We start from the raw sequence: 27220 nt of genomic DNA on the forward strand, positions 1-27220 counted from the left end.
TGAGGGGGTCCAGGGCAATCTTGGTCACTCTCTTTCTCCACCTGCTACTATAAAGATCCTGCATGGAAGGTAAGCTGCGGAGCATGAGCCAAACAGTCATAGTTGATGTCATGATGGATTCTGTGGTCGCAGTAAAGACCTGCACTATTTATTATTTATTTATTGTATTTATAAAGCGCCAACATATTACACAGTACTGGACATTAGTTTAGGTTACAGACAATATGTAGGGATGACATACAGCAATAAGACAATACAGGAATACAAGAAAAAACAGATCATGTGCTTAGTCAGTCACTGGAGGGAAGCATGGAGATTAGCTAAGTTGAGTTCACTCAAAAGCATAGCATGGGTGCAAAGTAATGGAGGTGCATGATCAGGTAGGACACAAAAGGAGGAGGACCCTGCCCGAAGGCTTACAATCTAGAGGGAGAGGTAAGGACACAAAAGGTAGGGGACCAAAGTTTGGCTGCGGGTTTAGAGCACTTGTGAGGGGTGGTAGGCCAGAGTGAAAAAGGTGAGTTTTGAGGGCCTTTTTGAAGATGTTGAAGGAGGGTGCTGCCCTAATGGGTGGAGGTAAAGAATTCCATAGTGTTGGAGCAGCTCTTGAGAAGTCCTGGAGGCGTGAATGGGACTGGGTGATGCGGGGGGGGGGCGGTCAGGCGAAGTTCATTTGAGGAGCGGAGTGAGCGGCTAGGTGTGTACCTCTGAGTAAGATCAGAAATGTAGGTTGAACAGGTTTTGTGGACAGATTTGTAGGTCAGACACAGTATCTCGAATCTGATTCTGGACTGGATAGGAAGCCAGTGGAGGGATTCACAGAGGGAAGCCGCCCTGGTGGAGCGATGGGAGGAGTGGATAATTCTGGCTGCTGCATTCACGATGGACTGCAGTGGGGCTATTTGGGTCATAGGGAGACCAGACAGAAGGGCATTGCAGTCGTCAAGGTGGGAAATTATGAGGGCATGGATGAGGAATTTGGTGGTGGCAGAGGTCAGGAAAGGGTGGATCTTGCAGATGTTACGAAGGTGGAAGTTGCAGGAGTTTATGAGGTTTTGGATGTGGGGAGTGACGGAGAGTGCGGAGTCCAGGGTGACACCCAGACAGCGGGCTTGAGAGGTAGGGCGAATGGTAGTGTGGTTAACAGTGACATGCACATCTGGGGGAGGTTCAAGGATGGCCGGGGTGGGAAATCATAAATTCTGTTTTGTCTAGATTTAGTTTCAGGAACCTAGCGGACAGCCAGGGGGAGATGGCTGATAGGCAGGTGGAGACCTTGTCTATGGTAGTGGGGGATATGTCAGGGGTTTGGAGGTAGATCTGGATGTCCTCTGCATACAGATGATAGTTAAAACCCATGGAGGCGATAAGCTTGCCAATGGAGGATGTGTATAGGGAGTGAAGGACCGAGTCTTGGGGGACTCCCACCGAGAGGTGGTTGGGGGTAGATGAGGACTCATTAAAGGAGGTCGTGAAGGAGCGGTTGGAGAGGTAGGATGAAAGCCAGGTCAGTGCTAGGTCGTGAATGCCCATGGACTGGAGGAGTAAGGGATGGTCTGCTGTGTCAAAAGCTGCTGAAAAAGTCAAGGAGGAGGAGAATGGAGTATTTAGCTTTAGCTAAGGCAAGGTCACTGACCACTTTGGTGAGAGCTGTTTCAGTTGGGTGGGCAGGTCGAAATCCAGATTGCAGTGAGTCTAGCAGTGAGTTGGCATTGAAGTACTGGGTCAGGCGTTTGTGAACTAGACACTCAAGGAGTTTTGAGGCAAAGGGGAGGAGGGAGATAGGGCAGTAGTTGGAGGGTTGTAAGGGGTTGAGGGAGGGTTTAATGAGCAGGGGCAGTACAGAATTGACATGAAAAGTGTGCTATTCTGCTGCCTGTAAGATATAACCAGTGAGGAAATAATATCAGTCTTAGTGAACTGAGCCTATTGTCTGGAATCAGCTCAGACTGCCAGGTGTCTATGAAGCAAAGAGCAGCAGAGAGGTAAAAGTCCTTCTTAGTTCTGATCAGTAGTTGAAGCTCATCTTGTTTGTTGCATATTGACCTGACATTAGAGAGTATGATTCCAGGTAGTGGTGAACACAGTCCTCTACGCCAAAAGTGCACCTGGATCCTGGAGAGCTTGCCTCTTCTAAGCCTCACTGCCTGATTCAGCACTGTAGCTCCACTGGTCAGAATCCCCAGAAAGCTAAGAGTAGATGAAATATCCAGGGATAGATCAGGTGCAGCTGAGTCCCGAATGCCCAGAATTTGTTTGCTGGGGAAGGTTATCCGGGTTGGGTTGCAAAGGGCAATATTAAAAAACAAAAAGAGCAACTTGCCGTGGCTGCCATCTCCAGGCTGCTCCTCCTCCTCATAGCCCAGTGGGTGGGTACAATGCCTTGCAAAAGTATTCACCCCCCAGCACCACCACCTACTTTATTACATTCCAACCTGTAATTTTATTCACAATTTGGGAAAAGTGGCACCCCACTGTAAATAAAATTGGATTAAAAACAAGGTAAAACCAAAAAGATGAGATGGCTTTCCTCAATGATGAGATCTTTGTGTAGACAAATACATTTTTCAGGGCTGTGCTAAATAACAATGTCTTTGTCTATACAAAGATCTCATCATTGAGGTAAGCCACCTCATCTTTTCGGTTTTACCTTGTTTTTAAAGTGGATCCAAGATAAACTTTTACTCATTACATAATCGTGTTCCTTTCATATAGTTTATAGGGCATTCCTCTAGCCAAATACTTTTTTTGTTTTTGTTTTAATACCCTAATTCCCTGTAAACTAAACCACAGCTCCTCCAGCGCCTTGGCACTGTAGCAAGGGCTTATGGGAGATCAGTCTGGGGAGTAGGCGGCATTACCAGCCAGAGATTTTAGAGGCAGAGGGGAGGGGAGTGAAGTATTCACAGGCTGAGGGGTGGAGATACAGAGCAGTTTGCATGTGTGTAATGATCACAAGCAGAACATGGCTGCTCTCATTGTATTACAGGAAGAAATAATCATAAACTGTTGAAGCTGTTTGCAGCTAGATTTGCTGTGTAAACTATCTAAACTTAAGATAAGCTATATAGACAAGTTACTTGTTATAGTTATTTATCTCGGATCCGCTTTAATATAACTTTATTCACACTGGGGAACCTTTTTTTCCCCAAATTGTGCTTCAAATACCCCCCTAGCATACTCTGTTGGAGGGGTCCAGACAGATCACTCATGGTTTAACCACTTCACCCTATCTGGACGGATATATCCGTCCAGATAGACTGTGCTGCTCCTGCAGCGTGGTGCGCGCGATCGGGCGCGCTCCCGCACGCGCTCCCGCTGCCTGCCGCTAGCCCCCCGATCAGTGAATGGGAATATCATTCCCATTCACCGATCATTCCCATTCACTGACCTAAGCCCCCCGGAGAAATACCGACGCTTTCTAAGCAGAGAGCGCGGTATTACTGCCCGGAAAAATTTGTTACAGCCTCCTAATAGTTCCTGGCAGCGTGATCGTACGCTCCAGGAACTTTTTTGACTGTGGCCATCTTGTGGCCAAATAGTAAACTGCACCCAAATACATTTTTTTAAATAAAGAATTACATTTTATTACATCTAAAAATAGCTGTTTACCTCCCAAACTAAAATCCCCCACATACATTTTTTAATTAAAAAATAAATTAAAAAATTACAATTAAAAAAAAAACTACATTAATAGTTACCTAAGGGTCTAAACTTTTTAAATATATATGTTAAGAGAGCATCCTATTCATTTTTTTTTTTAAATTATAAGCTTGTAAATAGTGATGAACGCAAATTGAAAAAATGCACCTTTATTTCTAAATAAAATATCGGCGCCATACATTGTGATAGGGACATAATTTAGAAGGCGTAATAAGCGGGACAAATACGCAAATAAAATACATGGGTTTTAATTACGGTAGCGTGTATTAATTTTAAACTACAATGGCCAAAAACTGAGAAATAATGATTTTTTCCATTTCTTTTTTTAATCTTCCTGTTAAAATGGATTTAGAAAAAAATTATTCTTAGCAAAATGTACTACCTAAAAAAAGCCTAATTAGTGGCGGAAAAAACAAGATATAGATCAATTAACTGTGATTAGTAGCGATAAAGTTATTGACGAATGAATGGAAGGTGAACGTTGCTTGGATGCATGAGATTTTCCACGCTGTAGGCTGAAGTGGTTAAACCATAATGATAACCTGTCACTTTTACCAGGCAGAGCGACCACACCCAGGTCCGGCTGGGCCACCCCGAGTGCAGCCGGGTGTGTTGTCTCCCCCTGCTTCCTGTGGTTGGTTGCCCCTCTGCATCCCGCCTTTGTGAGTAGTACATTTACTTTGCCTGTTGGTACCCTTTGTATGAAAACTTATGGTGCTATTGGGCTCCCGTTCTCTTCTCTCCTGTTTCTTCTTCTCCAGAGTGCCGAGACACCCCCACTGCTGTACTGTCATTTTATTGCTTTTTAGTCTTATTTTATGTGATGGATCTGCACAAAATAGCCTAAGTTGATTAAGTGAAATGAGAAATTATTCACCAACATGGAATTCTCAGCAGCTCACTGACTCTCCCTAATGATAATTGTTCCTCCCCTCAGAATTCTCTAACAGGAAGTGATGTTTCTCTATTTGCAGGGGGGAGTCCCGGCATCAGGAACCTCTCAGAGACTCGTCTCTCTGTATCCACAGACTGTACAACGGATGGTGATGTCACTGGACAAGAGTCTCCTGCAGATATCCTGGTGATCCCAAATATTCCCACAGACTCCCCACACCTGTCTAACCCCAGGGGGCATCATACCCAGCACAGCTCTCTCCGTGCTGGAGGGTCTTATTCCTGTTCCACATGTGGGAAATGTTTTGTACATAAATCAAACCTTATCAGACATGAGAGATCTCACACTGGTAGGAAGCCCTATTCATGTGCTGACTGTGGGAAATGTTTTGTACAGAAATCATATCTTGTCAGTCATGAGAGATCTCACACTGGTGAGAAGCCTTATTCATGTGCTGAGTGTGGGAAATGTTTTGTACATAAATCAAACCTTATCACACATGAGAGATGTCACACTGGTGAGAAGCCCCATTCATGTGCTGACTGTGGGAAATGTTTTGCTCGGAAATCACATCTTGTCAGTCATGAGAGATCTCACACTGGTGAGAAGCCTTATTCATGTGCTGAGTGTGGGAAATGTTTTGTACAGAAATCAGACCTTGTCAGACATGAGAGATGTCACACTGGTGAGAAGCCCTATTCTTGTGCTGAATGTGGGAAATGTTTTGCTCGGAAATCAAATCTTGTTAGTCATGAGAGCTCTCACACTGGTGAGAAGCCATATTCATGTGCTGAGTGTGGGAAATCTCAACCTGCCAGGCATGAGAGCTCACACACAGAGGAGAAGCCCTATTCATGTGCTGAGTGTGGAGTTAGTTTTGGAGTTAAAAAAAGCCTTGATAGTCCTAATAAATCTCACACTGACAAAAAGGCCTATCCATGTGCTGAGTGTGGGAAATATTTTGTTCAAAAATCATACCTTGTCATACATCAGAGAACGCACACTGGCGAGAAGCCATATTCTTGTGCTGAGTGTGGGAAATGTTTTGGTCAGAAATCATACCTTCTCAAACATGAGAGATTTCACACTGGTGAGAAGCCATATTCATGTACTGAGTGTGGGAGATGTTTTCCTCAGAAATCAGACCTTGTCAGACATGAGAGATCTCACACTGGAGAGAAGCCCTATTCATGTGCTGAGTGTGGGAAATGTTTTTCTCTGAAATCTATCCTTGTCAGGCATACAATATCACACACTGCTGAGAAGCCCTATTCTTGTGCTGAGTGTGGAAAATGTTTTGCAGTTAAAAAAACCTTTAAAAAGCATAAGAGATCACACACTGACAATAAGGCCTTTTCATGTGCTGAGTGTGGGAAGTGTTTTGTTCGAAAATCACATCTTGTCATACATGAGAGATCTCACACTGGTGAGAAACCTTATTCATGTGCTGAGTGTGGTAAACGGTTTTCTCAGAAAATAAGCCTTGTCAATCATGACCTAACTCACACTGGTGAGCAGCCCTATTCATGTGCTGAGTGTGGGAAATGTTTTAGTCTGAAAAGAAACCTTGTCAGACATGAGAGATCTCACACTGGAGAGAAGCCCTATTCATGTGCTGAGTGTGGGAAATGTTTTGCTGATAAAGCACCCCTTGTCAGACATGAGAGAACTCACACTGGTAATAAGTAAGGAGCAGTGAAACATAGCTTCACCATCAGTGATCCTGAACTGGCCACAGCACACTGCTCTCCATCTCCCCAGCATAGCTGGAAGTAGAGAGGATGGAGAGTGGAGTGCAGCAGCCAATAACAGGTTTGTTCAGCTCTGCTTATCCCTCTCATCGCTGGTGAGAAGCTCTATTACTGCAGTCTGGGTCGGGTCTCTGTCACATTTCTTGTAGTGATCTTTACAGTTGAATTGTAGCACAGCTCCACCCACATTCTGTTCCCTGGCCTGACCTGGACCACAATGGCCCCTCCCTTGTCCGCTTTGGTGATTTGAGGTCTCAGCACATTTGGCCAAGTAAGGAGGATTGTGACGATGTCTGCTGTTTCAGTCAGTAAGATGACAGAAAAGGGTTACGATGAGCATGTCCTGTGGAAGGTCAGTGGGGAGGTCAGAGCTATTGATAGACACAGCTTATTGCTTCCCAAGGTAAAAACAAGTCTGCACTTATACCCTTTATGTGTGGCTACAGTCATCTGTTTGAGCGTATTCGCTCTGTGGTTGGTAAATTCTGGCTGATCCTGAGCCAAGATCCTACCTATGGGAAACACTTCAGTGATCTGCTGGTTTCTGAGTACAGCCGAGGTCGGAGAATTAAGAGTTGGGTATGCAAGTCGGATACTTTGCCCAGAAAGACAGTGAATGTACCTAGAGATAGATGACTCTGTACCTTGTCTCAGGTGTAATTGCTGCAATGTAATAATAAAAGGTACTACCATTTCACATCCATCCACCGCTGAACGGGTTGAAGTAAGGGGCAGATTTTCATGCTTGAGCTCATATGTTGTGTGTGGGCTGAAGGGCCCCTGCGGACTTGTTTATATTGGTGAAGCAGGAAGAGCAGTGAGACAGTGGATACAGGAACAGAAGTATTGCTAATTGTACATTGGGGGAGAGAGAGTATGAGCTGTCTGTATCCCGCCATCTTGCCATAATGCTTCCTACAGCTGCACAATTGTGTTGGTTTGTGGTTGGGGCAATTCCGGCTTTGCAGAGAGGGGAAGATGGGAAGAAAGTCCTGTAGCAGCATGAAGCTAGGTGGATAAAAGTATTTAATTGTGTTCAACCACAAGGCCTCAATGAGGGTCTAAGCTTGAAGTGATTTCTGAGGAAGTGCACTGAGGACTGTCAGAGAATGTCTAAAGCAGGACTCTGGTCATGGGAACTGCGATTGCTATTGTACTGATTTCAATTTGTTAAATGTATTAGTGTTTAACCATATTATTTTTTGTTTTTTTTTTGTTTGTTTAAGATTGTTTGTTGATTTTAAAGAACAGTTTTTATGCACACAAGACAAATTACCATGAAGATTGTACAGTGTGTCAGGGAGTGCAGTATATATAATCAAGGCTGTGGAGTTGTGGAGTCAGAGTCGGGGCAATTTTGGGTGTCTGGAGTCGGAGTCGGGAAAAAATGCACCAACTCGACTCCTAATGAACTTAAACTGTAATTAAAATAGAAAATATGATAAAATGTTCTATTTCTCAGATAATAGTCATCATAAATAATATATACATACAGTAATAGCTGTGCTTAGTCCACAAAAATGAAATAAACCAATCAAAATTAGTTACTTGTGCTGCTTCAATAAAGCAGTCCCCCGTATTTTTAAAGTCAGATATACACTTCTGATTGTGACTGTATATATGATGTGTACACAGGACTCTCTTGTATATACTAAATAACATCTATGCTGTAAGTATAAAGCCTGATGTGTAGCCGTGTCACTAATAGAGATGGTCAGTGAGATGGAAATAATTCTGCATTGATTCTGATTTATGCAAATATACGCACTCTCTTTGCTCATGAAATCAAATAATTTGATATGTTGTTAAAATTTGGTTTGGTGACTACGAATTAAATGGTACCTGAGAAGGATGAAAAGAAAAGTTTTATACATACCTGGGGCTTCTTCCAGCCCCCTTCAGGCTAATCAGTCCCTCGCTGGCCTCTTCCACCACCTGGATCTTCTGCTATGAGTCCTGGTAATTCAGCCAGCCACGCAGTCCAGCCACATGCCGCTTCCACAGCCAGGAGCGTTCTACACCTGCGCAATAGTGCTGCGCAGGTGTAGTATGCTCCCGGCGGCGGAGTGTGTGCATGCGCACTACGCCAGACTGGCTCAAGTACCTGGACTCGTGGCGGAGGAGGACAGTGAGGGACTGATTAGCCTGAAGGGGGCTGGAGGAAGCCCCAGGTATGTATAAAACTTTAATTTCATCTGTCTCAGGTTTACTTTGTTACACAGTAGTACTATACTCTACATATGCACTCTCCACAGAGCTGCAGGGAATCCATTGAGAATGTTGTGCACATTGAACACAGAGGTGTTGTCTATCACCCATAAACCTGGTTCAGATTGTGCATGAAGAATGTGTAATAGAGGAAAAATCTCCTTATTCCCCTGCAGAGTACCTGCACATCACTCTTATGCTGGGCATACACGGCTCGAAAATGCGCCGGTATCGAGCCAGCGGGTCACCGCTCGTCCGCGCGGATTGATTCCCGCTCGTCCCCGTGGGCGCTGCTAATCAGCGTTTCGTTTGCTCCCATTGATCTCCCCGCCGGTATCGAGCGCAGAATCGATCCGGCGGGGTATCGGACAGGTCGAATAATATCAATTGAGCCATCAGCGGCTCAAATGATAATATAAAACGAGCCGTGTATGCCCAGCATTACATGTACCCACAGTTACATTGCCTAGGGCCTGATAGATGTTCTTTGTTCCGGTCTGTACCTTTTACAAGTACTCTTACCAAGGACTAGTTTTAGTCTATGACTAAAGGGAATAAATATGGCAGTCTCCATATCCTTCTCACTTCAGTTGTCTTTTAATATTCCTAAGCGTTGGCAGTTAAGAGATGAATTTCATGTTACATACTTTCAATCAACAAGATTGTAATATGCAAATTAGAGGAGTCGGAGTCGGTGGATTTTTGTACCGACTCCACAGCCCTGTATATAATATACAAATAAGTTTGCTAGGTGCATAACCAGTAGTAACAGTAGTAAGCCACACTACCTCATCAGACATGTCCAGAGCAGGCTAGCACACCAAGTAGCGTAATGCAGCTTTTATTCCATCAGTAAGGCTGACAATTGTTTCAAAGCCAAAGCACAGTAAAAGACAATAACCGTGATGCAAGTGCAATGTGAATACTTAAAGTCATTGGGAACCGCTGTAAAAAACAAAAGTCAGATACTTACCCAAGGAGAGGGAAGGCTCTGAGTCCTAATCAACCTTCCCTCTCCTCTGCCGGTGCCCGTTCCAGCTCAGGATCCCCCGTAGCAGCATTCGACCAGTTCGGTCAAATGCTGCTATATCCGCTGGCGAAGGAAGGCTTCAGAAGTCTTCTGGAGACCGAGTGCTCCCGAAGACAGGCGGTTCCATACTGTGCATGCGCCCGCTAGTGTTTAATCGCGCATGCGCAGTATGGAGTCGCCTGTCTTCGGGAGGACTCGGCTCCCAATGACTTCTGAAGTCCCCCCGCGGTGGGGGATTTGAACGGAGGATCCTGAGCTGCACCAGGAGAGGAGGGGGAAGGCTCATTCGGACTCGGAGCCTTTCCTCTCCTTAGGTAAGTATTGGACCTTTTTTTTACAGCGGGTCCCAATGACTTTAAATACTCAATGTACAAATATAGAAACACCCCGAGGCATCATGGGTAACACCCCCTTCATCACATAGGCATGAATCAATGACTACATTTATAGTCCAACATAAGTCTTTAGCAAAGTGCCACGCCTACTTACATGCAGTACTAAATGTCACCGATGTTTAATGTCACTATCTGTATGTTTATATTTTACCGCCAACCCACTCTGACGCTGGAAGCAGCAGTCAGTCACTCCACTGTATGAAAGATTAAAGGTTGTTATGCTGTTGCTTGCCCTTTAGAGCAGAGAAAAATTCAGGTCTGCTTTAAAGAGAATCTGTACTCTGAAATTCTTACAATAAAAAGCATACCATTCTATTCATTATGTGCTCCTGGTCCCCTCTGTGCTGTTTCTGCCATTCTCTGCTGCAAACCTGGCTTGTAATTGCCAGTTTTAGGCAGTGTTTACAAACAAACTAACCAGCTTCTAATAGGCTCAGCTAAGCAGAGTGTGTTAGTCACACAGAGCCTGCAGGGGGTGTGTACAGCTTCTAGCTAATCACAAGCAGCCCTGCACATTCCAGTCTGACTGCCTCAGCCTGACTGTGCCGACTATAGAGAGAAGATTAGATCATATAACAGAGATAACACAGCTACTGTGCAATTAGGAAAAGCTGCAGTAAGCCAGACCACATTAGAAAAGGCATAGGAACTTATAGCATAGAAGAAATAAAGATAAACAATTTGTTACAGAGTCTCTTTAAGTTAAATAAAGACTAGAAACCAAACGTCATTGTCCTGTGTTTACACATTAAAAAAAGCTTCTGTGTAAAATACGTATTTTTTAATGAACATTTTGCCATTGATTCCCTCCACCATGCCACGGTCTGAGTTTTTGGACACTTGTACACCTTTTTAACCACTTAAGTACCAGCAGTCTCTGCCCCCTTAATAAGACTCTGTAACAACATTTCCAGCCTTATTTCTTCTATCCTATAAGTTCCTGTTCTAATGTGCTCTGGATTACTGCAGTTTTCCTAGTTGCACAGTGGCTGTGTTATCTCTGTTATATACCAGTAATCTAATCTTCTTTCCTCTGACAGCTTTATCGGGCTCAGGCAGGAATGTGCTGTCTGCTGTTATAGGCAGAAGCTATACACACCCTCTCCACGCCCCCTCCACGCTCTGTGTGAGTCACAGAGTGAGCTTCTCTGAGCCTATTACAAGCTGGTTAGTTTGTTTGTAAACACTGCCTAAAACTGGCAATTACAAGCCAGTATTGCAGAAGGGAGTGGCAGAAACAGCACAGAAGGGCCCAGGAGAACATAATGAATAGAATGGTATGCTTTTTATTGTAAGAATTTTAAAGTACAGATTGTCTTGAAGTACCAGAGACCGCTGGTACAGGAACACGGAATCACGATGAATCGCCGCACATACCCGTCGCAACCACCATCATCACCGCTCGCCGGGACCCCCAGGACATAGACTCTGTCGTCTCTATGACGGCAGAGCCATGTGATCCGGTCAGGAGCCGCTTTCATTGGCTACTGACCGTGTCTATCAATGTAAGCCAATGGAAGCGGCTCACATTGATAGACATGGCCAGGAGCCAATGAAACGGCTCCTGACCGGCTTACATGGCTCTGCCGTCATAGAGACAGGCAGAGCCTGTGAGATGTGGCGAGACTTGTCGGGTTTGAGTGGCGGCGGCTAATTGAAATCTACGCCCTGCTAGCCAGGAGCCCACCAAAACAGGGCGTAGATTTCAATTAGCGCGGTCCTTAAATAGTTAAAATAAATTATAGCTGTAAATATGGCCTGAAGGCTTCGGACGTTCGACTGCCATTAAAATCATTGGGGTCCTCTGCAGACTTTTGCAGAGATAATTGTGAACAGTCTGTGAATGTTCATTGGCGATGTTCGTCCATCACTGTTCATCAAGTATCGGTTGTGCAGGAGTCTGGCACCAGCTGGCTGGTTGTGCGACTATATGTGTGTGTAGATAGAGAGACAATGTCTTAGCTGTCGTCTGTTTCCTGAGGTTTAGTTGAATCTTCTGCCTGAATTTCTAATTCCTGGGGGGGGGGGTTACAGTTCAGCTGTACTTGCTTTTCCTGGCATCTCCCAGCATGCATTGCGGTGCATGCACCTGTGACCCCTGCTGGGAAACTGAAGTAAGAGGATATGAAGGGTGACACTTTTCTTTTGAACAATGCAGATTTCCTGGCTTTCTTGCTGATCCTCTGCCTGTAATACTTTTAGCCATAGCCCCTGAACAAGCATGCAGATCAGATGTGTTTGACTTTGATCTGCTGTGTCTGGCTGGGGAGTGCGGGGGAGGGATGATCAGTGAGAGGCAAACAGTTCATACAGGATTATGTAACTTCCAAATGCAAATATATGCGGCTTGAAAGTGGACCAAGCAATTTACACCTTGGTAGGACTTCATTGGTTCATTTTCCAGCTGCATAAATTTGCATAATCCTGCATGAAGTCAGAAATATTTGCATCTCATTAATCATCCCTAATACGGGCCTTGTTATGTCTACATATGTTACTAAGATGTTGTTTTATTGTGTTTTGTTTGTTACAAATATTTTTGGAGAAAAAAAATTATGGAAATTTTTTTTTTAGGTTTTCAAATAAAACACTTAAACTTGACCTTTGTATGTGCTGATTCTAACTTCCCTTTCACCCCTCCCTTGTCCTGTGGGCTGCACTCCATAACCAACCAGGCACTCTATTGAAACATCATAGTGTGTGTGTGTGTGTGTGTGTGTGTGTACAGTGTGTGTGTGTACAGTGTGTGTGTGTACAGTGTGTGTGTGTACAGTGTGTGTGTGTGTGTGTACTGTGTGTACAGTGTGTGTGTGTACTGTGTGTACAGTATGTGTGTGTGTGTGTGTGTGTGTGTGTGTGTGTGTGTGTGTGTGTGTGTGTGTGTGTGTGTGTGTGTGTGTACAGTATACGATAGATAGATTTTAGTTTTCAGAACGGGATTTCATGAACAATAATCTGCTGAAAGATGTGGAGTGTGTCTCCAATCTAAAGGCGGCCATAGTGGATTTCACCCGGAGTCACGAAACGGATGAAACCATAAATGGGTGGGCTTGAAATGCGTCCGTTAAAGTTAACGGTATCCTGTCAGAAGCCTTCACCATCCGTAATGGCACCAGGCAGGGGTGTCCCCTTTCACCCCTACTGTTTGCGTTATGCATGGAACATTTTGCCAATGCCCTCAGAGCAAACACCAACATTTCAGGGATAAAAATTCACAACCTCGATTTTTAAGTTAGCACGTTATGCAAATGATCTGCTTCTTTACCTCACTAAACTATTGATTTTGATACCAAACTTCCTCATGGAGGCAGAGGCATTCTCTGCAGATAGCAACTTTAAAATGAGTCTCTCCAAAATGGAGGTCCTGAACGTGTTGTTGGCTGAAGGGATAGTGCAGTCTCTGCCAAACTTGTTTTCCTTCAAATGGAGATTTGAGAATATTAAATACCTGGAGATATTGATCTTTTCAGAACTCACTATCCACTACAACCTAAACTGTCCCCCTCTGGTCCAGCTCCATAGAGGGTATGACAGAGAATGACTGGGCTGACTTTCTTGATACCTATTATAAAACGTCAATTGCAGCATATGATAAATGAATAGGACTGAAGTGGTTTCACCAAGTCTATTTATCACCCGCCCGTTTACATAAGATGGGCCCACCGCACGATGACTGATGTTTTACATGCGGTCAAGTTCACGCTGACTTTTTACATTGTGTGTGGACATGCCCGCAAGTCAAGAAATATTGGAAATCGGTAACTCACTTCCTAAGGGACTCCCTGGGCCTCCCAGATGTTTATTCAAGCAAGGCCTGTCTCCTTGGTATACTACACGACATTTCATGTAACAGTGGGAAAATAACACTTATTAGAATTTTACTTTTTTATGTTAGGAAAAGTATTGTTCTTAAGTGGAAATCTGATAACCCCCCCCCCCCCCCCCCAATCTTACCGACTGGAAAAGACTAGTTAACTCAACACTCCCTCTCTACAAGCTGACATATCAGTCCAGAAATCAACCTAATATGTTCTCCAAGGTCTGGTCGTTGTGGGTGGACTCTATAAACACTGTGATCCCAAACCTAGACATCAACATCTCTGTTCAAGATTTGGTGGTCTGAATTACCTAGCTAGGCCAGACCGCTTATCCTCCACTTCTCATGGTATTCTCATTTTACTCGCTTTGAACCAGTTTTAGCTGCTCTTGATATTACTTGATGTCATTGTATATACTTACCTGCTGTAAAGATGACTCTTCATTATATGCATATTCGCTGCTGATACCTTATTTACCCTAGACTGCACTGTGATGGAATAATTTTCTGTTCTGGTTTTTTTTTTTTTTTTTTCTTTTGGTGTTCTATTTTTTTCAGCTCTTTTTCAGAGCTTGTTGTTAAAACTCAATAAAAATTCTCTTTAAAAAAAAAAATGTCCCCCTCTACTTCATAAAATATCTAGAGATCTCTCCTATTGGAGTGCACTTAAACTCTCCTGGCTGAGCACAATGAATGTCCTCGAGATCAACGTCCTACCAAGACTACTACATGTGTTCCAGGCTCTTCCATTAGACATTCCAGGTTCATCCTTGAGGACACAGCGTTCCACACTGCTTAGTTTCATATGGCTGGCCAGGAAATGGAGAATAAGCTACAATCTGCTTACTAGGTGGTGTGGGCTTCCCCGATAAGCTGCAGTATCACCAAGCTGCAGGACTCCTACTTATAAAAGATTGGTTTCATAACAGAGACCAAAAACTATGGGCCCAGGCTGTGAGGGAGTGGGTGGGATTAGACCCCAGAGCCCTCCCATGGATGACAAAGCAAAAAAGGCCCGACCCAGACAAGCTTCCCTTCTGGACCTCCAGAACGCTACTTCTGTGGGATAATCCTCTATTCCCAGCCCATTAACCCCTATGCTACAGTGATTTCCAAACAGGGATGGGCGCATTCTCAGTACTAGAGCAAAATAGGGATGACTGGCCTCTTTTGTGGCAACTTCTGACAAATTCTAGACTAAAAAGATTAGCCAAAACAAAACTCTAACTATAAACTCAACTGGTTGGCTAAACAAACTCGGTGAATTCTGTAGCCATACCCATCCCAAGACATGGCTTCATAGGTCCGTGCTCAGTGTCCCGGGTCTGTTGCTGCAGATGCTGGTCAGTCGCTCTCAAATTTATGCAGCTTGAAAATGAACCCATCAATATTTTACCTCGGCAGGATTTAATTTGTTCATTTTTAAGCTACATAAAATTAGCATAAATTTGCATCAACTCAAAATTATTAGCGTCTCCTTCACCATCCCTAGTCCTATCTATACCGCCCTGCAACCTGCTGAACTCTGTATGAGCTGAAATATATCTGTAGTCCGTAAATATGGGCAATCTGCCAGTACATAAGATGGCACCTGACAGAAATATCCAGTGACTATGGTGGTGATCACCCCGGGATTTCTGGTCAGCCACATCCTAATGAAGCCCTCTCTGATAGGACAATATGTGTGGGGGGGGGTTGAGCCTGTGTGTGAGCTGGGCAGAAGTGTCACATTCCACACTGATGGCTGGCGGGTAGATTGTGTCACATACAGCAGCAGCACTAGCATACATGTAAGAGGCGGAGACCTAACATAGGGGAGGGGACATATGGGCAGTATGTGAGGACAAATGCTGGGACACTCTGACACTTGAAGTATATCTTGATGGTGATCCACAAGCTTATAGGAGACTTTCTCATTAGCCTCTAATATGTATTTATAGCAGAGAGAGTCACCACCACTAAAGTAATGTATAGCTCTATAATGTATTATAGCATTACATACAAGCAAGCGGAGCAACAGGCAGCTGTTTCCGGATGCTATCCCTTTTTGTCATGCTGAGTACAAAGTGTAATGAAAGCACACACATGTCTATATATCACAAACAGCTGAGGAGTAGACCAATCACACACCTTCAAACCTTACCAGGGGCGGGGCCACCTGTGGACCTGATGGAGAACTGAACTCTTGCACAGGACAGAAGGAAAACATAGAGAAATGCACCCTGTATGTATTTAGAGAGTTTAGACGGTCTAATTCCCCCTCATCTGTGACTAATCACAACTGTAATTTGATCTCTCAGCTATGTCAGCTGGCTTCCTTGGCTGAGCAGCTAATTTATAAACACCGGATGTTAACCTTATGTCTGCTTCCATGAAAGCAGGAAGTAGACACACTAGATTTAGTGCTGGATTTTTATCTGCTGTAACAAAGGAATGTTATTCTGTAAAGGTTATTGTGCTGTTGCTTATCTTTTAGAGCAGAGAGGAAGTTCTGAGTTCAGGTCCGCTTTAAACAATAAACAAGCAGAGCTCACAGCCACCGCTCATAAAACCAGAAGTGCCGCGTACGCCAGGACACACCCCTTTCATTTGCTGATAGGCTGCTCACACACCATAGCATAGTGACGTGGAGTGACTAATTAGTGGGGGCAAAACAAACCTGGAAGAGCGGAATGCCGCCCACACACTGCGCAGCATCACCATAGCAACCAGCAACACCAAGAACGTACCCGGAAGCTCGCCATCGCTGTCCTTCCGCAACCCCGCACCTGGAATAAAGAGATCCAACATGACTTCAATACTGAATACAGCAGCTAATCAAATATAATTATTTAGTACTTCCATAGTGCCGACATATTCCGCAGTGCTGTACAGAGTATATATTGGCCTCAATTCACTAAAATTATCTCCTGTCTTTAATAACGTTTCTAGAGTGATCACCATGGTGATGAGGCATGTCATATTCAGGAAATAGATTACCTCAGGCAAACCTAAAGTTAACTCTTCTGTCTTTAAGTTAACTCTTCAATCCTTAAAATAACTCCAGAGTTAAAGAGACTCAGTAACAAATTTTTCAGCCTTAGTTCTTCTATCCTATAAGTTCCTATGCCTGTTCTAATGTGCTCTGGCTTACTGCAGCCTTTCCTAATTGCACTGTCTCTGTAATAAATCTTATCTCCTTTCCTCTGTCGTGTCTGTCGGGCTAATGCTTGAATGTGTGGAATGTGCAGGGCTGCTTGTGATTGGTTAGAAGGTATACACACCCTCTGCAGGCCCCCTGCACACTCTGTATGACTCACACACTCTGCTTATATGAGCCTATTACAAGCTGGTTAGTTTGTTTGTAAACACTGCCTAAAACTGTTAATTAAAAGCCAGGATTGCAGCAGGGAGAGGCAGAAACAGCACAGAGGAGCACAGAAGAAAATAAGGAATAGAATGGTATGCTTTGTAGTGTAAGAATATTAGAGTACAGATTCTCTTTAAAGACAGGCTGTTTAACCTCCCTGGTGGTAAGCCCGAGCTGAGCTCGGGCTATGCTGCCAGAGGGCACCGCTCAGGCCCTGCTGGGCCAATTTGCAAAATATTTTTTTTGGTACACGCAGCTAGCACTTTGCTACGCAGCTAGCACTTTGCTAGCTGCGTATACTGCCCGATCGCTGCCGTTCCGCGCCGATTCGCCACTATCCGCCGCGCGGCCCCCTCCTCCCCCCCCCCCCCAGACCCCTTGCGCAGCCCTTACCTATCAGCGCTAGGCAGCGCTGAGGGGTGGATCGGGACTCCCCATGACGTCATCACGATCGTCGCCATGGCGATGGGGAAAGCCCTCCAGGAAATCCCGTTCTGAACGGGATTTCCTAGTAGCGCAGATCGCCGGAGGCAATCTGAAGGGGTGGGGGGGGGGGGGAATCCGGTGCACAGCGGCTATCATGTAGCTAGCGCTGGGCTAGCTACATGTTTTTTAAAAAAAAAAAATTTAAGGTGCTGCGCTGCCCCCTGGCGGTTTTTAATAGACCATCAGGGAGGTTATTAACTGCGAGTGAAAGTAACTACAGAGGAGGTAAGATAACTCTCTCACAGCGTGGTGGTACGTTTTCTCTTGCATTATTATCTCCAGCATGATCTTAGTGAATTGAGGCCAATGTCTTGTCATTCAACTGTCCCTCAGAGGGGCTCACAATCTAATCTAAATATACACAGACGAGCGACAGTTCTCTGAACCAATATGAGACTCGCTAACAGAAAATCAGGTAGAGAAACCAACTTTCTCTATTCAACCCTCAACCCCGCCGTACTACCGACCAACCAATACACCAGGCTTCATGTTTTCCCTGCAATACAGTCAGGAGCTGGTACATTAAATAATACTTCATTGGTTCCATAAACAAGCAAATGGCCAGTGTTTTGGAGGCGTGCAGGGCCCCTTTATCAAGGCAATATTTGTTTACAGGCAGCAATCTGTCAGCAGCTTTTGCAGAGTCTCCTGTGTGAGAAGTACGAGTAAATATATATATATATATACATTCGCACTGGGCGATGTGTGTTCAGCAATGTGGCCGCTCATAGAACACACATCGCCTAGTGCGAGTGTATAGAGGAGTCAGAGAATCACTGCAATGTCTATAATGATGGGTGGAGACCAGGGGCGCCTCTAGCCTTTTTGTCACTCCAGGCAAGGAAACCTGTGGCGCCCCCCCCCCCCCCCCCAGCTGATTGGGGCTGCGCCCCTCTCTGCAGTTTGGTGGCCAGACTTAAAGAGACTCCGTAACAAAAATTGCATCCTGTTTTTTATCATCCTACAAGTTCCAAAAGCTATTCGAATGTGTTCTGGCTTACTGCAGCACTTTGTACTATCACAGTCTCTGTAATAAATCAACTTATCTCTCTCTTGTCAGACTTGTCAGCCTGTGTCTGGAAGGCTGCCAAGTTCTTCAGTGTTGTGGTTCTGCTATGAACTCCCCCTTCCAGGCCCCTATATACACACTGCCTGTGTGTTATTTAGATTAGAGCAGCTTCTCTCTTCTCTCTTATCTTTTACAAGCTGGATAAATCGTCCTCTGAGCTGGCTGGGCTTTCACATAGTGAGGAATTACAGACAAGGGCAAAGCTGTTTGCAGGAAGAAAAGAGCAGCCTGAAACTTCAGTGCATGAGAGATGCAGGGGGAAAGAAACACACAAATGATCTCTTGAGATTCAAAAGGAAGGCTGTATACAGCCTGCTTGTGTATGGATGTATTTTCTATGTGTGGACATACTGTACATCAACCTACTTCCTGTTTTGGTGGCCATTTTGTTTGTTTATAAACAAACTTTTTAAAACTGTTTTTAACCACTTTTAATGCGGCGGGGAGCGGCGAAATTGTGACAGAGGGTAATAGAAGATGTCCCCTAACGCACTGGTATGTTTACTTTTGTGCGATTTTAACAATACAGATTCTCTTTAAGTAACCATAGTTGGTGCAAAACCTACTCCTAGCCCACTCCCAACACTACTTTTTGCAGCCAAACTACAACCCTCTTGAGGATAGGGCATTAGGGGGCACCAGGCAATCACCCGTGGTCAGTCAAGCCACATCTACACGATACGATTCTTTGTGCGATTCGATTATGATTCTATTTACGATCCAATTAAATCCGACATGTCCAATCGGGATTCGATTCAATTCGATTTGCCATTGCAAAACAATGGCAAATTGAAATGAATCGAATCGAATCCTGATCGGACATGTCATATTTAATCGGATCGTAAATAGAATCATAATCAAATTGCACAAAGAATCGTATGGTGTAGATGGGGCTTATCCTTAAAGGGAAGGTTCAGGGAAACCTTTAAAAAAATAAAAATCCATATCCACTTACCTGGGGCTTCCTTCAGCCCGTGGCAGGCAGGAGGTGCCCTTGCCGCCGCTCCAGAGGCTTCCGGTCGTCTTCGGTGGCGACCCGACCTGGCCAGGCCGGCTGCTAGGTCGGGCTCTTCTGCGCTCCAAGGACGGGCTCTTCTGCGTCCCACGCGGGCGCGCTGATGTCATCGGACGTCCTCCGGGCTTTACTGCGCAGGCGCAGAACTACTGCGCCTGCGCAGTAAAGCCCGGAGGACGTCCGATGACGTCAGCGCGCCCGCGTGGGACGCAGAAGAGCCCGTCCTTGGAGCGCAGAAGAGCCCGACCTGGCAGCTGGCCTGGCCAGGTCGGGTCGGCCACCGAAGACGACCGGAAGCCTCTGGAGCGGCGGCGAGGGCACCTTCTGCCTGCCACGGGCTGGAGGAAGCCCCAGGTAAGTGGATATGGATTTTTATTTTTTTAAAGGTTTCCCTGAACCTTCCCTTTAAAGGATATAAGAGCTGAAATTTCATCAATAAAAGGATCCTATATCCACACCAGGATTGCTGCTTCCATTTTCCCCTGCCAGACTTCGTTTCCCTGCAGTCATTCCCAGTCTAGACCCCAACTGGGGTTGAAGCAAATATTCTTCAACTACGCATGAATAGTTTATTCTTGGACACCACTTTGGCAGGGCTGCCACTGCCTTCGTGATCTGGTTTAGAGGTCACCAACTACCGGTACTTGTGGACGGGGGCCTAGTCCAAGACTGATTGCATGTAAATGGAGCATGGCTGAGGCAATGGAGGCAGTGATCCTGGTGTGGATAACCCTAAAAATTAAGTATGTATAGACCCCTATTGTATATACATTTTCAGCTTGGCTATCCTTTAAAAGACACTCAAAGCGAAAATAAACTAATGAAATATCTATCTTCCTTCTCCTAAAAATGACTTTTTTAAATATTTCACAGTTTTATTTTATGTTTAAATCTGCTTTTTTTTTAAGTTTTAACTGTTGTTTTTGCTCAATGACACATTCTTTGAAGTATACCAGAGCTAACATTTATGAACTATTGACCCTTTTATCTCCTTCCTGCTCTCAGAAGCCATCCTCTGCTAGGAAAGTGTTTTATAGTTGGAATTTCTTATCAGTGAGGGTCACACTGTAGTCACTTCCTGTCTGAGTCAGGACTGAGTCAGCCACTTACATACCTGATATTTAACTCTTTCAGGCAGAGAGAGAAGAAAAGGAACACAGCATAGATATTTGTGTGCTAGGCACTGTACATACACATGTCTGTCTCCTCATGTCACATGTCACCTCGGGTATCCTTTAATCTCAAAAGCACAGAGTCGTCCAGAATGAAGAGTATTCTATTTAACAAACTAATTTTCCATACAATTATAATTAATTGCATTTATAAAGTGCCAACATATTACGCAGTGCTGGGCAATAAATACATACAATGATTCAAAAGGATGGCAGACATAACAGGGTTATACAACGTAGTAAAGGCTATACAAGGCAAACAGGGTAGAGAATACGTGATCATGCAATTTTGGGCTGGTTAGGTGGGCCCAGTAATAGCAGTCATAGAAAAGGAGCACATGAGTATGTTGAATTACGAGATAAGGAAGAACCCTGCCAAAGGCTTAGAATCTAAGCTACTTGGCTATAGACAGAAAAAAAGCTAAACCTAATGATTTGCCTATACAACAGAACTGCTAGGAGTTTACAAACACTTTCAACTGGCCTCAGTTTGAGATGGTAGTAGCAGCAGCTGCAGCCAGAAGTAACCCCTCCACCATGGGAAAAACAAATGTAAAACTGTAATCCTCAGTGCTTGCTATCCTGTTGGTCAACTGCTTAAAGTGAACCTGTCTCGTGCCAGTCCTCAATGATCCTCTGTTCTCCCACTGCGGCACAGTTTCGGTTTGTAGAGTCACCGTTCGCTGCTCCTGCCCTGGGTGCACAGGTCCTCGTTCACTCCTGCAGCCAGAAGCATCCTGCACAGTAGTGATTTTCCCGTACTCTGTCCGCACAGAGGACGCTTCCAGTGACTGGAGCGAATGAGGACCTGTGCAGCCAGGGCCCCACAAGCGCAGTGGACGTCGACTTCTAAGTTGGCAAAACCAAAACTGCACCGCTAGGAACGTTGGGGACCTGCGTGGCACAGGATGGCTGCAGGGAGCTGGTAGAAGCCCCAGATAAGTGAAACTTTTTTTTTTACATTTTCAGGTCTGGTTTAAAGGGAACCAGAGGCAATCTAAAGAAAATATTTTATACATACCTGGGGCTTCCTCCAGCCCCATATGCACAGCTCGCTCCCATGCCGCCATCCTCCTTTGCCTGCAACTACGAGAACCAGCTCCCGTCACTGACGTCATCGGAGCCAGGCTACACAGGAGAAGTGCGCCTTCTACGTATCTCTCCAGCGGCTGCTGCAGAGATATGCAAACAGCGCACTTCCCTTACGCTCAGACTGGCTCCGACTGACGCCAGAGCGGGGAGCCAGTTCTCATAGCTGCGGGCAGCGGAGGACGGCGGTGTGGGATCGATCCGTGCGTATGGGGCTGGAGGAAGCCCCAGGTATGTATACAATCTTTTCTTTAGATTGTCTCTGGTTCTCTTTAAGCGTCCCCCCAGTGCTCAAGAATGTCATTGACCGGTGACCGTTACCATGACACCCAAACAAACAGCAGATCTGTATATGTGAAATAAGATGCTATACTTTACTAATATATTACAGGTTGCAAGAATGGATAAAATGTTCACATATTGGGCTCCTATAACAAGGACCCAGCTTCTTTCAAATTGCATCAAGGCATAACACAACTGCAGCACACAGTATATACTGCTAAACAGATGACACTGATGCCCAGTCTCTCTTCCCCTATATATAATGCTCTATCAGATTATAGTGCAGACTGGAACAATCATTGAATAGCCAGTGATTAATGAGGAGTGCCTGACCATCCCGTACAGCAGACAGTTGTCAGCCTGCTTTTACTCACCGAGTAGAAAGATGTGATGTGTCCTGGGACTGGAGTTTCCTTTCTCCCTGGGTAGTGGGTAGTATACATCCTTCATCTGCAGCCTCCCCCTTCTCTGCACAGAAGCTCTCCTTCTTGATCGTTCTCCCCCTCCCCCACACAGCACATCCCGTTACATGAAAGGGCTCAGACCTGCAGTCTGCACTCTGCAGACACAGACAGGGAAGCTGCTCACAGCAGGAACGGACCCGGTGTCACTGTCATCAGACATTTCAAATACAGCGCCAGAGTGCTTGAGTTGACTGGCGGGGGCGGAGTTAAAGGCGGGGTGTGGCCACATGAGGTAAACACTTTACCCGGTGGCTAATGGAGAAGCAGGGGCGCAGCTTGAGGAGTGGAGGAGAGAAGAGTCAGCGGTGACTCACTGCTCTATTGATCGGAGAGGAGGAGGAGGCGGGGACTACTCAATAGAGACACTATACAGAGGGAGGCACTAGTGAGCACGTGGGCAGCGTGCTAAAGGTAAATAAATGAAAAAAGTTAAAAACGCTCACAGTAGATGCGGCTGGCGGCTCCGCCTTTTGAATGCACAGCGCCTCAAGCGGCTGCCTCTAGTGACTGGTGGGAGAGGCGCCAAAGGGAAACTGTAACGGTTACTGTTCTTCGGTTTCCCATTAATAAGGTCAAACACAATACAGTGATAATAACAGAGGCCCTGGAGCAGTATTAATACAACTCTGGTTGTGTGCGGTTATGTGGCCCACAGTTATATATATCACTAGAAGTGGACACAGGTGTGGCTCAGTGGCAGTGGGCTCTGTCTATGGACTATCAGACAGACACTAAGATATGCAACAGTTCAAACACAATACAGTGACAATAACAGAGGCCCTGGAGTACTATTGTTAGTGTCTAATGTCACAGACAATTATGGTAGTGGGCACTGGGCACAGCTCTTGGTGGGTGCCTGTGGGCTGTGGAGTGTGTCGCACACACACAAAACAGCAGAAGGATAAAGTAGCCCTCAGAAGGACTGTTTGGCGTGCTTTAACAGCAAGTCAGTCAGCGAGGATTAAAATAAACAGGCCTAGCTAACGCTTTCTCTATCTCCAGCAAGCTCTGTCCCCTCCTCTCACTATTCCAGCCGAAGACAGACTGGAACATCGCAGGCGCTGCAGTGTTTTTATAGGGGGCGGCGGTCCGTGGGGTATTGCAGGCTGATTGGCTGTCATGTGCCTGCTGACTGTGATGTAAGGGGTCAAAGTTCAGCCCAATGATGATGTATGAGGGTGGGTCAAATATCACCATGTGCTCACCAATCGGGTATTTGTGCTCATGGTGAGCACAAATACCTGATCTTTGCCGAATAGTGTTTACCGGCGAAGCATTTGGGCCATCTCTACTGCTCACCCACATCCATGTCTGTACTAATCCCCCCACTGCTCCCCCATACCCATGTCTGTACAAATCTCCCCACTGCTCCCCCATACCCATGTCTGTACTAATCCCCCCCCCACTGCTCCCCCATACCCATATCTGTACTAATCTCCCCACTGCTTCCCCATACCCATGTCTGTACTAATCCCCCCCCCACTGCTCCCCCATACCCATGTCTGTACTAATCTCCCCACTGCTCCCCCATACCCATGTCTGTACTAATCCCCCACTGCTCCCCCATACCCATGTCTGTACAAATCTCCCCACTGCTCCCCCATACCCATGTCTGTACTAATCCCCCCCCCCACTGCTCCCCCATACCCATATCTGTACTAATCTCCCCACTGCTTCCCCATACCCATGTCTGTACTAATCCCCCCCCCCACTGCTCCCCCATACCCATGTCTGTACTAATCTCCCCACTGCTCCCCCATACCCATGTCTGTACTAATCCCCCACTGCTCCCCCATACCCATGTCTGTACTAATCTCCCCACTGCTCCCCCCATACCTATGTCTGTACTAACCCCCCCCCCACTGCTCCCCTACACCCATGTCTGTACTAATCCTCCCCCACTGCTCCCCTATACCAATGTCTGTACTAATCCCCCCATTGCACCCCCATACCCATGTCTGTACTAATCCTCCCACTGCTCCCCCATACCCATGTCTGTACTAATCCTCCCCACTGCACCCCCATACCCATGTCTGTACTAATCCTCCCCACTGCACCCCCATACCCATGTCTGTCCTAATCCCTCCACCACTCCCCCATACCCATGTCTGTACTAATCCCCCACTGCTCCCCCATACCCATGTCTGTACTAATCTCCCCACTGCTCCCCCATACCCATGTCTGTACTAATCTCCCCACTGCTCCCCCATTAACCATATCTGTACTAATCCCCTCCACTGCTCCGCCATACCCATGTCTGTACTAATCTCCCCACTGCTCCCCCATACCCATGTCTGTACTAATCTCCACACTGCTCCCCTATACCCATATCTGTGCTAATCCCCCCACTGCTCCCCCATACCCATGTCTGTACTAATCTACTCCACTGCTCCCCAATACCCATGTCTGTACTAACCCCTTCCCTGCTCCCCACACCCGTGTCTATACTAATCTTACCCCTGCTCCCCCATAGCCATGTTTGTACTAATTCCTCCACTGCTTCCCCTTACCCATGTCTGTACTAATCTACTCCACTGTAACCAACATCCTGGCAATGCCCAACAGGCATACATATGCTAGAAAAAATAATAAGAGGTTGTTTGAATGTAGATGAGGGAGTTGTATTATAATAATAATAATACAATAGCTAGATGGCTGAGTGCAAGTGATTCCACATTTAGACGCTGCAGTTAGCGTATTTACCGCAAGATGGCAACATAACTGCTCCCAGGTTAAACACAGACAGGAAGCAATGATGAAGCCAAAGGCAGGAAATTATGTAAAACTAGCAGATATTTATGCGACACCGACGTTATAGAGGTTGCAGGAGGTGGAGAGAGCTCAGGGCTGGAAGAGGTAATTGTTGTTATATATTGGGCAGAGCAGAGGTCGGGGTGGACATACTTGTTATATATTGGGCAGAGCAGAGGTCGGGGTGGACATACTTGTTATATATTGGGCAGAGCAGAGGTCGGGGTGGTCATACTTGTTATATATTAGGGAGAGCAGAGGTCGGGGTGCTCATACTTGTTATATATTGGGCAGAGCAGAGGTTGGGGTGGACATACTTGTTATATATTGGGCAGAGCAGAGGTAGGGGTGGACATACTTGTTATATATTGGACAGAGCAGAGGTCGGGATGGACATACTTGTTATATATTGGGCAGAGCAGGGGTCGGGGTGGGCATACTTGTTATATATCGGGCAGTGCAGAGGTCGGGGTGGACATACTTGTTATATATTGGGCAGAGTAGAGGTCGGGGTGGTCATACTTGTTATATATTGGGCAGGGCAGAGGTCGGGGTGGACATACTTGTTTATATTGGGCAGAGCAGAGGTTGGGGTGGACATACTTGTTATATATTGGGAAGAGCAGAGGTCGGGGTGGACATACTTGTTATATATTGGGCAGGGCAGAGGTCGGGGTGCACATACTTGTTATATATTGGGAAGAGCAGAGGTCGGGGTGGACATACTTGTTATATATTGGGAAGAGCAGAGGTTGGGGTGGGCATACTTGTTATATTTTGGGCAGAGGTCGAGGTCGGGGTGGACATACTTGGTATATATTGGGCAGAGCAGAGGTCGGGGTGGGCATACTTGTTATATATTGGACAGAGCAGAGGTCGGGGTGGACATACTTGTTATATATTGGGCAGAGTAGAGGTCGGGGTGGTCATACTTGTTATATATTGGGCAGGGCAGAGGTCGGGGTGGACATACTTGTTTATATTGGGCAGAGCAGAGGTTGGGGTGGACATACTTGTTATATACTGGGAAGAGCAGAGGTCGGGGTGGACATACTTGTTATATATTGGGCAGAGCAGAGGTCGGGGTGGACATACTTGTTATATATTGGGCAGAGCAGAGGTCGGGGGGGGGGACATACTTGTTATATATTGGGCAGGGAAGAGGTTGGGGTGGACATACTTGTTATATATTGGGCATAGCAGAGGTCGGGGTGGACATACTTGTTATATATTGGGCAGAGCAGAGGTCGGGGAGGACATACTTGTTATATATTGGGCAGAGCAGAGGTCGGGGTGGACATACTTGTTATATATTGGGCAGAGCAGAGGTCGGGGTGGACATACTTGTTTATATTGGGCAGAGCAGAGGTCGGGGTGGACATACTTGTTTATATTGGGCAGAGCAGAGGTCGGGGAGGACATACTTGTTATATATTGGGCAGAGCAGAGGTTGGGGTGGACATACTTGTTATATATTGGGCAGGGCAGAGGTCGGGGTGGACATACTTGTTTATATTGGGCAGAGCAGAGGTCGAGGTGGGCATACTTGTTATATATTGGGCAGAGCAGAGGTCGGGGTGGACATACTTGGTATATATTGGGCAGAGCAGAGGTCGGGGTGGACATACTTGTTATATATTGGGCAGAGCAGAGGTTGGGGTGAACATACTTTGTCACAGAGGAGGTTATAGTACACCTGTCACTATCCTGATCATCCCCTTTGAAGTAATTGCCATACAAGAGACTTTTATATTACTGCTGCGACAGCTTTCTAGTGTGTGTCC

The 27220-nt window shown here is 45.8% G+C and overlaps 1 protein-coding gene across 1 annotated transcript in view; it reads left to right on the plus strand.

The window, feature by feature from the left end:
- Positions 1-27220, plus strand: part of LOC137537191 (uncharacterized) — a 140362-nt gene that overhangs the window by 11991 nt on the left and 101151 nt on the right. The window contains exons 3-5 of the mRNA XM_068259302.1: positions 4638-6243; positions 6756-6888; positions 25478-25541. Coding sequence (XP_068115403.1) covers positions 4638-6243; positions 6756-6888; positions 25478-25541 — 1803 coding nt within the window. The remainder of the gene's footprint in view (positions 1-4637; positions 6244-6755; positions 6889-25477; positions 25542-27220) is intronic.

The sequence above is a fragment of the Hyperolius riggenbachi genome, chromosome 10 (assembly GCF_040937935.1).
Source record: "Hyperolius riggenbachi isolate aHypRig1 chromosome 10, aHypRig1.pri, whole genome shotgun sequence".
Taxonomy (NCBI): domain Eukaryota; kingdom Metazoa; phylum Chordata; class Amphibia; order Anura; family Hyperoliidae; genus Hyperolius; species Hyperolius riggenbachi.